At 41.2% G+C, this 11,457-nt stretch overlaps 3 protein-coding genes and 3 non-coding genes across 6 annotated transcripts in view; 4 read left to right on the plus strand and 2 right to left on the minus strand.

Annotated features, from left to right (window-relative positions):
• Nucleotides 1-11,457, minus strand: part of LOC137491106 (uncharacterized) — a 1,257,671-nt gene that overhangs the window by 582,953 nt on the left and 663,261 nt on the right. The window lies entirely within an intron of this gene.
• LOC100329723 (uncharacterized) overlaps nt 1-11,457 on the plus strand; it is a 399,138-nt gene that overhangs the window by 157,483 nt on the left and 230,198 nt on the right. The window lies entirely within an intron of this gene.
• Nucleotides 709-790, minus strand: trnas-uga (transfer RNA serine (anticodon UGA)). The gene has a single exon. It is a non-coding gene; the product is annotated as a tRNA-Ser (tRNA).
• On the plus strand, nt 2,541-3,288 carry LOC110439530 (uncharacterized). The gene is made up of 2 exons (XM_021475641.3): nt 2,541-2,889; nt 2,967-3,288. The coding sequence occupies exons 1-2, from the start codon at nt 2,551-2,553 to the stop codon at nt 3,258-3,260; spliced, it is 633 nt and encodes a 210-aa protein (XP_021331316.1). The 5' UTR covers nt 2,541-2,550; the 3' UTR covers nt 3,261-3,288.
• On the plus strand, nt 6,339-6,410 carry trnaq-cug (transfer RNA glutamine (anticodon CUG)). Its single transcript has one exon. It is a non-coding gene; the product is annotated as a tRNA-Gln (tRNA).
• Nucleotides 6,518-6,591, plus strand: trnai-aau (transfer RNA isoleucine (anticodon AAU)). The gene has a single exon. It is a non-coding gene; the product is annotated as a tRNA-Ile (tRNA).

The raw sequence follows: 11,457 nt of genomic DNA on the forward strand, positions 1-11,457 counted from the left end.
GACCTTTACAGTACACTAAAGTTTACCGTGAGATGGGGTTTTAAGCTTATGGTTGGTGTGGATGTTGCTAAAACACGACAGGTTACTTTGAGGTTGGGTTTATGGTTTTTGTAGGTGTAGACATCAGTACAACACAATAGTTTGGACTTCATGTCATGTAGGAGACATTAAATAGATCAATGATAACTGCAGAATGTCTTTCTGCTGTTGTGGCAATGAATGGACACTCAACAATTGAAAAGATTCCTTCCATGCCTTAGAAGCGTGACTTGATCAGTACTTATCTACAGAGCATGCTGGCATCAAAGATCCTATTTCTCTTATATCATATCCCTAGTCTTCCACACTTTAGGAAACGTAAACATTCAGGACGTGCCATTAGCACAGCCTGCACTAAAAGAAGGCTGGAGATAACGGATGGCAACACAGAATGCGACACCAATATCACCTTGAAAAACCTGCCGTGACCCGGATTCGAACAGCGGTTGCTGCAGCCACAATGCAGAGTACTAACCACTATACGATCACGGCGAGCTATGAAACAGCCGTTGTGACCTATGTGTGGTATGTTCCTCCGTGTGATAAGCCCCTTTCTCTTCAGTGAGAACACTCTGTTGTTTTTCTCCTCCTACCAGCACAACGCTTTTCCCAAGAAACAATGGAAATGCAAACAATTGACGACTGCTGCAATTTTAAAAAGGGGGAAGACGTAGTGGGCTGGACTCGAACCTGCGCGGGGAGACCCCAATGGATTTCAAGTCCATCACCCTAACCACTCGGCCACGACTACAAGTCGCCTGTACTGCCATTTCTTTATGCCTAGTACACATATTGTGCATCCAGATGAAACTTTCATCAAGCGATAGCTCAACGGCAAAAGCTGTGGCTCCACAAAATGAGCGTCACACGCCCGAACAGGGACTTGTAGCTCTTGTGTGGTATGTTCATCCATGTGATATGCCCCTTTCTCTTCAGTGAGAACACGCTGTTGTTTTTCTCCTCCTAACAGCACAACGCTTTTCCCAAGAAACAATGGAAATGCAAACAATTGATGACTGCTGCAATTTTAAAAAGGAACAGGATGAGGGTATAGTTGGCAGGACTTGAACCTGCGGGAGAATACCCCAGCGGATATGTAGGCGATCGCCTTAACCACTCAGCCTTGACTACAAGACTGCCTGTTCTCCCATGTCCTCATGCCTAGTACACGTGTTGTGCATTCAGATGAAACTTTCAGCAAGCGATAGCTCAACGACAAAAGCTGTGGCTCCACAAAGAGTCTCTCATGCCCGAACACAGACTTGAACCCTGGACCCTCTACCGACTCCGCTAAAGCTGGGGAACAATAGCCTGTTTTGGAAGGGGAAGAAAAAAGCACAAGAAAAATAAGAAAATTTGAGAAATTGAGAAAGAAAGAAGCGAAATTAAGGTTATATTTTGTATTTTTTGCCCACCAGAAACTACTCAATGCATATATAACAGTACTAGTTCAAGAAATATGTCCATAAATAACACTTTGGGTAGATCACAAGGTTCAATCCCCGACTGGAGCAGGTATCTAACCAGGTTTAGTAATGGGTCGATCATGAACATTTCGTTCATTTTAAACGAATCTTCAATAGGATTTGGGAACTACAAGTCCTCTCAGGGAGTGATTTGTTAATTTGCGTGTGCGTACATTTGTGCAGGTGGTATCGTTATTTCAAGTCTTCATCACATTTCGTGTCGTTCATCGCAGAAAGGCAGAAACCAATCATATGCGTTTAGAGCCGAAAAAGATTTGATCCGTTCACCTCTTGAGTCCTCTATCGGGTCTGAGTCACTCGTTCATTACGGGCCAATCATATGCGTTTAGAGCCGAAAAAGATTTGATCCGTTTATCTCTCGAGTCCTCTATCGGGTCTGAGTCATTCGTTCCGCACGGGCCAATAATACGCGTTTAGAGCCGAAAAAAACAATTGATCCGTTCATCTCTTGAGTCCTCTATCGGGTTTGAGTCATTCGTTCCTCACAGGCCAATCATACGCGTTTGGAGCTGGAAAAAGAATTGATCCGTTCATCTCTTGAGTCCTCTATCGGGTCTGAGTCACTCGTTCATCATGGGCCAATCATACGCATTTAGAGCCGGAAAAAGAATTGATCCGTTCACCTCATGAGTCAGGTCTGAATTTGGAGAAAAGCTCAGCCACTGCACTTGACACCACCAACACTGGTTTGAAGTGCAGCTCAGGTTAAATACTCTCTCTCCTCTCTAGAAAGATCCAATGATTGCTACCAGGTGGACACAGTTACCTGCAGGGAGAGAGAGAGGAAAAACACAATGCTCATTGTCCACCAAAAGATATGTCTCAGGACGCAAGCCCTGGGATAACCGCTATCACCCTCCTGGAGCCTATACAGGCAAGAAATCCATTAATTAGTTGTTATGGAAGTTATTCATTAAGCTTTTAATGTACTACACAAAATGGTAATCGAAATGTTTATTTTATCATTAGTTTTATTTAATATATGTTTTTTTATTGTTTATTTTTTTAAGGTGAATTGCTGGGAATGGAGCACCTTTACAGCCAGACCGGCAAAACCCTGATTCCGGTGCTCCAGAACCCAGAGGAGGAAGACAGGCTGGTGGAGGAAGTAGATGATGAGGATCTACAAGATGACAGGTTTGAGGAGGAGATCATGGAGGACATCACAGTTCCAGTGCTGTATGAGGATGACCCCTGCCGTGATCTCAGAAACAGCCCCTCATCTTCGCCTCTGCCTCAGTCCCCAGCATCACTGGCTGAGCCGTCCACATCAGCTGGTGGAGAAGGACAGCTTCCTAGCCCAGCCCCCTCAGTGCCGTCACAGCCATCCAAGTCTGGAGACAGTCTCTCTGTTGAGGCTCAGGTAAGATATATTAAGAACTTAATTTTATTTAGTCTTTTTTTATTCCACATATACTAAATTTATTCTGTATTTACCAGGGAGTAGTCATTGGACCTGATGGCATTGCTGGGTGGGACAAGGTGCAGGATCTGGCTGCTTATTTGGTAGGTCTTCGTGAGGCTCCTTACCTCACTGACCTGCAGGTGACAGAGGCCATCCAGCTGTGGACAGCTCTCCTGGATGTTGATAAACAGCGCATCAACTACCAGCCTCGACATCAGCCTCAGCTGACACATGGGCGCTTTAAGGCACCGAAGCGCTCCGGAGTCACTCCAGGTGTGGAGAGCGTCAAGCGCTGTCTGATTGGACATCCTGAGGGTCCCTGTGCCTAGCACCAGCCGCTTGGTTGAGGCCATTTGTACAAAGCTGTGTGCCGTACACAAGTCCACTTCCAAGAAGGCTTGTGTTCGCACGCACAGGTGGTCTAAAATACTGACCGATTACCACCACATCCGGGATCTGGTGCTTGGCAGTCGCAGGCTGATGGATGAAACAGTGATCCAGCTTTTTGAGCTACATCAGAAGACGCTCATTCAGTGGTAAGCAAAGCACATTATTTTCTTTAAATTACCTGAATACTTCCAAATTAATATATATGAATGATACATATCATTTATTATCAGGTTTCAACGAAGGCAAAAGGATCAGGAAATGAGTGTACTCCCTCAAGGACTGACTCCACTTGATCCAATTGCTGTGGCAGATACGCAGCTTCCTTTGCCGAGGGGAAAATTGGACGAGGCACCGACAACATCAGGCCCCAAACACCAGTTTGTCTTTCCTCCAAATAAAGAAGGACAGGCACCTCTTCTTCGACCTGGTCGAAAGTCTGCTTCTGCAACCACCACAGTTTGCTTCTTCCTGCCGGATGCCACCACGGTGTGCTCCTTTCCACCGGCCCCCATGACGGTATGCCCAATCGCGCCAACCCCCACCACAGTCTGCCACATTGCACCAGCCCCTACCATGGTGTGCCCCGTCACACCGACCTTCACCACAGTGCGCCCCATCTAGCCAGCCTCCACCACAGTGTGCCCCATCATACCAGCCTCCACCACAGTGCGCCCTATTGCGCCGGCCCCCACCACAGTGCGCCTCATTGTATCTGCCCCCACCACGGTGTGCTCCTTTCCCACCGACCCCCAGCACGGTGTGCCCCATTGCACCACCCCCCACAGCACCAGGTGTTGTGCAGCCCATTTCAGGACCTGGATCATTGTTTGGCACACTTGTTTTTAACCCAGACATGAGTGTGTCAATGGTGATTCCATCATTTGCTGCACCAACATCCAGTGCAGTCCCAGCTTCACCTGCACCTGCTGTTCCTCCACCTGCACCTGCTCCACCTGCACCTGCTGTTCCTCCACCTGCACCTGCTCCACCTGCACCTGCTGTTCCTCCACCTGCACCTGCACGGGAACAGGAGAAGGAAAGTAGAGTCCACAAAAGGAAGTTTGTGCGTGCAGTTACTTTTAATGTTTGCAGCAAATGTGGGCAACCAAAGACTAAGGAGTTTGGCCATAGCCGATTTGGTAATGCCACATTTTGCCTGCAAATTTCAAATGGCAAATCCTTAGAGAACTGGTTGGCAGAACAGGACCAGCAAAATAAAGGACAAACTCCAGCTTCAGAATAAAGGACAAATTGCTGTATATATTTTTGTAAATGTTACATGGGTACTCTCTCTCTCTCTCTCTCATTTTATTTAATTATTGTGTGTTAATATTTAGCATTTTAAAGTGGCACTTATAGGCCCACTCTTATTTTGTCTTGTGTGTACTTATTTAATATTTGTGTATATTTTATGTAAAAATATATTTATATTTCTTAAAAAAATAACATTTTATACATTGCTTAAATACTATATTTTATATATTACGTGCCCCCACTCTTGCGTTTTATTATTTATTTATATTATTGTTTAATATATTGTGTATATAAAAATAAATATATATATATATATTGTTTTTATATAATGTGTATAATAAATAAATATATTTATAAATAGTATTGTTTTAATATTTTATATGTGCATAATAAATAAATATATATTGTATTGTTTTTATTTATTGTATATTATATAGTTTATATATTAAGATATGTTTTTATGTTGTTTTTTACATTTTTTAAATTGTTTTGCGATTTTAATATTTGTATTCATTTTAATAAACCATTTTGCATATTACTTGTTTTTGTGTGCATTAATTTAAAGTTATTACATAAAGAAATATAACATATATTAATATATATATATATATATATATATATATATATATATATATATATATATATATATATATAGTATAGTATATATTTATATATTAATACATAAATATATATAATATACTTATATATACATAAACAAGCATACATATGTTTAATTGAAACATTTTCATTCATTTTTAATTAACGTAATATGCTTTTTAAGAACAATATCCACATAATAATAGTAATATCAATATAATTGCCTGTGTTACGTCAGTAAAATTTCAATAAGAGCGCAGCTGATTGGCTCCGCTGAAACCGACATTGATTGGATATTGTGTTACACAGATCGTGTGTTCGAATCCAGCACGCAAAAAATGACATCTAGAATGACATGCAATATGCAACCAAAATACCACATTATGCACAGTCACAAAGCCGCGAACACTACTGCAAGCGAAATTTGACGCATTTTTTCGTTTTTTTGCGGCTTGTTCGCTTGCGAGTGAGCGAGAAGATTGGGCCCCTTCCTATGCTAAGCGAGCGCTCTACCATTTGAGCTAATTCCCCTCGGAAAAACTCAAATTGGTAGTTTTTGGCGTGGTCAAAAAAATAAAAAAAGATCACATCTGCTCTGTGGTGGCCTCTTTGCCCTGCACGCCGTTTAGTCTATGAAATATTAAATTGTGAAATGGCAGCTGAAATATCTCAGTTGGGAGAGTGTTAGACTGAAGATCTAAAGGTCCCTGGTTAGATCCAGGCTTTGGTAAAATAGTGTTGTTTTTCTGTTTTGGGCACAAGAGTTAGGTGACTGAAAGTCACCCAAAAAGCCTTGCTGCTGCACCCTTAAGTCCAACTGCTTCCACTTGACCAAAAAGCTATCTTACTTCCAGATGGTCACGTCGCTTCTGGTAATGATTGAATCAGGAGAGTTTCACTTTAAACCTTTTCGCTTTAAAAAGGCGACGTGGTCAAATTAGTGCCTGGAATAGTGCGCTTTTCTTTTGAAGGCCCTACCTGGTCCTGCTCCAGTAAACGTGTGAGGAGCCCTGCATGCCAAATGACGAGTTACTCAGAAATCAATGCACATTGGCACTGCCTTGTATTGACATTCTGCTACTTTCTGGCAAGGCCGTTTTCTTTTCTTTTTTTTTTTTTTACTTATTTTTCTCTTTACCCCGGGCAGCACCAATTAGAAGACTTGAGGTTCCATGGTGTAATGGCTAGCACTCTGGACTCTGAATCCAGCGATCCGAGTTCAAATCTCGGTGGGACCTTGTTTTTTTACCAGCACCGCACAAAAAAAGCTGGAATAGCATTCTTATCTCTTGAAGGCCGGAAAATGACAGTTACTCTGAGCTTTTTAGGAAACATGGCAGAAAGTGGCAGGTTAGCTCAGCTGGTTAGAGCGTGGTGCTAATAACGCCAAGGTCGCGGGTTTGATCCCCGTACTGGCCAAGCTTTTACCCTTTAAGGCCTCAGAGGCATTTCAGGATTCTGCTTAGTCTCACAGACATGAATGCTGCAGGATACTTGTAAAAGGGCAGATGAAATAGCTCAGTTGGGAGTGTGTTAAACTGAAGATCTAAAGGTTCCTGGTTCGATCCCGGGTTTCGGCAAAACAGTGCTGTTGTTTTATTTTGTGCACAAGGGGCAGGTGACTGAAGGCCCTACCTGGTCCTGCTCCAGTAAACGTGTGAGAAGCCCTGCATGCCGAATGACGAATTACTCAGAAATCAATGCACATTGCCACCGCCTTGTATTGACATTCTGCTACTTTCTGGCAAGGCCGTTTTATTTATTTATTTTTTTACATTTTTTTTTCTTTAGCCCGGGCTGCACCAACTAGAAGACTTTTATTAAGCTTGGCAGTAAGTGGCCGGTTAGCTCATACTGCCACCTGTAAGTCGTGGTTATTCTTGGTTAAACCGGCCAATCACTTTGTGAGCTGGAACCAAGATTTGTTTTACTCTTGGTTTTACCAGGCCAATCACGTTCCAAGCTGGAACCAAGATTCACCCTATTCTTGGTTAAGGCAGCCAATCGTGTTCCGAGTTACAATGAACGCTATGGCCAATCAGAGCCCTTATACCATCCATGATTTGTATTGTAATAAAAGATTTCGTCGCGGATTAATTCGGACACCAATTGCAAAGTAAGTATTTTTTTAACAAGGTGGTTTAAATAAATAACCATTACAGTTACGTTAATTACTACAACATAATTATTATATGATTGTTATAGATGTTTTATAATGTTATTTGGTAAGATTAATGTTAGCCGACCAAGCAAACTGTAGTTTTACTACAAACATTTTAATGCAGTTATTAATTAATTAATATGGATCATGCATGATTGCATCACTAATAATAAACCAACACTATAAGGGTCACACATCAATACATCACTAATAATAATGTTATTATTATTAGTGATGGATTAAATTGTGACCCTTATATTATTGTTTTATTATTAGTGATGCAATCATGCGTGATCCATATTGTTATATGCTTTATGATTAGTGATGTATTATGCGTGATCATTATTAGAATAGTTTATGATTAGTGATGTAGTGATATGTGAGCGTTATTATAGTATTTGTTTATAATTAGTGACTGATGAAATGAGCCTTATATTTATTATTAGTGTAGTGATTCATTAATGTGTGAGAATAATGCACGGGCATTATTGTAACTATGGTAGTAAATGACAATATAAAGTGAAGTAATGTATAATAACTGCATTAAAATGTTTGTAGTAAAACTGTACAGTGTGCTTGGTCGGCAAACATTAATCTTAACAAACAACGTCATATAACATCTATAACAATCATATAATAATTGTGTTGTTGTAATTAACGTTACTGTAATGGTTATTCATTTAAACCAACTTGTTATAAAAATACTTACTTTGTAATTGTTGTCCGAATTAATCCACAACGAAATCTGTTAATACAGTACAAATCATCAATGTTATAAGGGCTCTGATTGGCCATAGCGTTCATTGTAACTCGGAACATGATTGGCTGCCGTAACCAAGAATAGGGTGAGTCTTGGTTCCAGCTCAGGACAAGATTGGCCAGCGTAACCAAGAAATAAAAAAAATCTTGGTTCCAACTCGAAACGTGATTGGCCGGTGTAACCAAGAATAACCACGAATTACAGGTGGCAGTATGCGCCACTGGCCCAGTCTGCATCAGCAGTGCTCATTAGCATGCTGCTTGGAAAGAGGACACGGCTCGGTCAACATGCAGTTCCTTCAACGCTTGCTGTGCTTTCTTGTCATGGCAAGTTGTGGTGTCGATAGGATGCTCTAACACAGAGCATGTGACAGTCCCTCCCAAGAAGAACTGTGATCCAGGCTCTGAGACTTTCTCTTCTCCAGAAGGAGGTTGCAAATGTTAGTTATTTTTGTCAGAGCAGCTGCAGCACACCTGGGTGGAAGCCCACAGCTAGGCTTGATGGTCTAGCCTGGTGGTCTAGTAATTAGGATTCGGCGCTCTCACCGCCGCGGCCCGAGTTCGATTCCTTGTCAGGGAACTTCCTTTTCACCTCCATGGTGAACTTCGAGCAGTGGTGCCGATGATATCTTCGCAAAGGCAAGAAAGCGGCTCTGAGCACAAAAGACGTCCTTTGAGCTGGAGTCGAACTTACGACCTAAGAATTGGTCCTACAGTCCTCCCCTCTACCAACTGAGCTTTCAAAGTCTAACGTAGCAGTTCCACAACCACACCCTATAAGGTAGCTGCAGTCCGACCGCTGGCCAAAAAGGACAGGAGCAAAAGTACTTAAGCCTTCCCATACCGGGAGTCGAACCCGCGTCACCTGGTTGAAAATCAGGAATCCTGACTGCTAGACCATATGGAAATTGCCACTTTTGAAACCCAGTCTTGGCGCAAACTCCAGTTCTTTCTGATCGCTGGCACATCCCTGCTCCGCTTGAACAAGTGCCACTCATACACTTACACATTCTCTCATTCACAGTTTCTTGGTTTCCGTAACCAAGAATCTTCTGATCCGTAGTCATAAGCGCTATCCTTTGTGCCACTCTGTTCAGCACCTTGTTAGCACATTGCTTGGAGCAAGGACAAGGCTCTGTCAACCCGGAGTTCCTTCACCACACATTCTGCTTTGTTTTTATGGCAAGAGGTTGTGTGGATGGGATGCTCTTACAGGATTCCTGACAGTCCTTCCATAGAAGACCTGAGATCCAGGGTCGGAGACTCTCTCCTCTCCAAGAGGAGGTTAAAAGTCTTTTGTGTCTCTGTGTCAGAGCATTTAGGTGTTGCTGCAGCTCAGAGACCTACAAGTGGAGGAGATTACACTGCAAGTTGGCTGGATGACCTCTAAGGGGTCGGCAGTTATGCCACACGTAGGCTGGGTTTGCGATTGATGTAGCTGTAGTAGACATTCATAAAAATAAAAAAAAATTAAAACTGGTTACTCTGAGGTTGTGTTTAGGGTTGGGGTAGGTGTAAAATTTAATAAAACGTAGCGGGTTACTGTGAGGTTGGGCCTAGGGCTGGGGTAGGTGTGATTTTAATAAACTGCAATAGGTTGTATTCTGTGCCATGTACAAGACATTGAATCAATGAAACCCACATGGAGGTTTGTTACTGTGAGGTTGGGTTAAGAGTTGGGGTAGGTTGTGTTGTAAACTAGCAATCAGTTTTTTATTATTATTGTCTCTTTTTCTTTTAATCAAACAATTATTTGTATTGGTCATGTAAGGGTCATATATTAACTGAACTTCTAATGTTTAGGGTGAGTGCTGTGCATACTAATTAGCATTTTTGCAGAAGTAGATAGATGCGGGTCCAAAATTAAATTCAGCTCTGCAGAAACTTCCTGTCTGAAGAGAGGTGTTAAAACTGAACACAGAACACAGAAAGATGTATACTTTGTTGTTGGGCAGAGAATTCATAGAAAAAGAGGAAGTATGTCGAAGGGGCGGCCAATGGAGGACTGAACAATGACTGACAAGTGACGTTACACCAAAACTTCACCTGTTAAGATCGGTTGTGTATGATGATAGCGGGGAAAACCAGAGAGTTGACAAGTATGTGTCAAGCTAATGGCTTCATCATGGCTTCATCGATCACGGATCACGGATACAGTAAAATAATCATCTTTGTTGTAACATTACCTCTGTCTTTGTCGCGTTTTTCCTCCTCTTCTTTTCTTTTTTTTTGCCTCCCCTGCGCACTAGACTGTTTGGGACGTTTTGACATATTGAGCATGTTGACCCATCAAAAAAAAAATGAACACCGTAGCAGTTAAAGTCTAATTATTTGGAGGGGGGCGTCTTAGGCGAGTAGGTTTTATTATTATTATACTACTACTACTTAGTAGGCTATGCACTATGCAGTTAAATTAATGTGGGCCTATTCTTTTCTGAAGTCATACCAACTTGTTTTAGGCATAGTGGAAGTTATTTTTTTTTCTTCCCCCATTTCTGGCGCCCCCCTGGACGTACTGCGCCCTTAGCTATTGCCTATACTGCCTATGCCACGGGCCGGCCCTGCTGTGATTGATAATGTGACATTAGAATTTAACAACTCATTCTTAAAGCCAAATTGCTTAATTTGTGAACTTTTTGTACTTGGGGTTTAGTTGCACTGAAAAATCATCTTATGTCTATTTTCTCTGTAATTTTATCCAATACATTAAACTGCCAGGCAAGTTTATTTATACTGTAGCACATTTTATACACAATGGTAATTTAAAGTGCTTTACATAAAGAATGCAAAACTATTATTAAAATAATCACAAAAATAATCACAAAGAATTAAAAAATGTTAACATTTTAATTTTAAATTAATTGAGTCACTTAACAACAGAATAGAAATTGATTATACAAAAATACAGTGGGGTTCGTTTGGACGTAGCAGTGTTCATGCGGCAAATGCACTGCTAGACAAAATGCTTATTGTGGTCCTTAATGTAAAGTTAACATTATGCCAAGTTGTCACAAATGAAACAACGCATGGGAAACGGCTTTAGCGTTAGCAACAAGCTAACGTAAACTAGACAAGTAATTTTAAGTAGCTAATACTTAATTATACCTAATACTTAATAACTAAGTAACTAATACAGCAGATTTACGCCCGTGCTTTTAATATGATTTTGCTATTTAGAGTTTGCAAATAACACTTTTTATGAAATTATTTTATTAAGGGGAAAGTCTGAATGTGCTAATATAAAACCAAATTTACTTCTATAAAAACATGGGAGAAATGTATCAATAAGTCATGACGACTGCAACAGTAAGTGGAAAAAAATGTTAAGAAAAAGACTTTTATTTTGGTGTGGCATGTGACGTCAT

This window comes from Danio rerio, chromosome 4 (assembly GCF_049306965.1).
Source record: "Danio rerio strain Tuebingen ecotype United States chromosome 4, GRCz12tu, whole genome shotgun sequence".
Taxonomy (NCBI): domain Eukaryota; kingdom Metazoa; phylum Chordata; class Actinopteri; order Cypriniformes; family Danionidae; genus Danio; species Danio rerio.

Excerpts from the sequence above, each read along its gene's own strand:
- LOC110439530 (XM_021475641.3), top strand. The coding sequence starts at position 2,551 with ATGGAGCACCTTTACAGCCAGACCGGCAAAACCCTGATTCCGGTGCTC. Across the intron at positions 2,890-2,966 it reads GTCTCTCTGTTGAGGCTCAG|GGAGTAGTCATTGGACCTGA; the intron begins GTAAGATATATT and ends TGTATTTACCAG.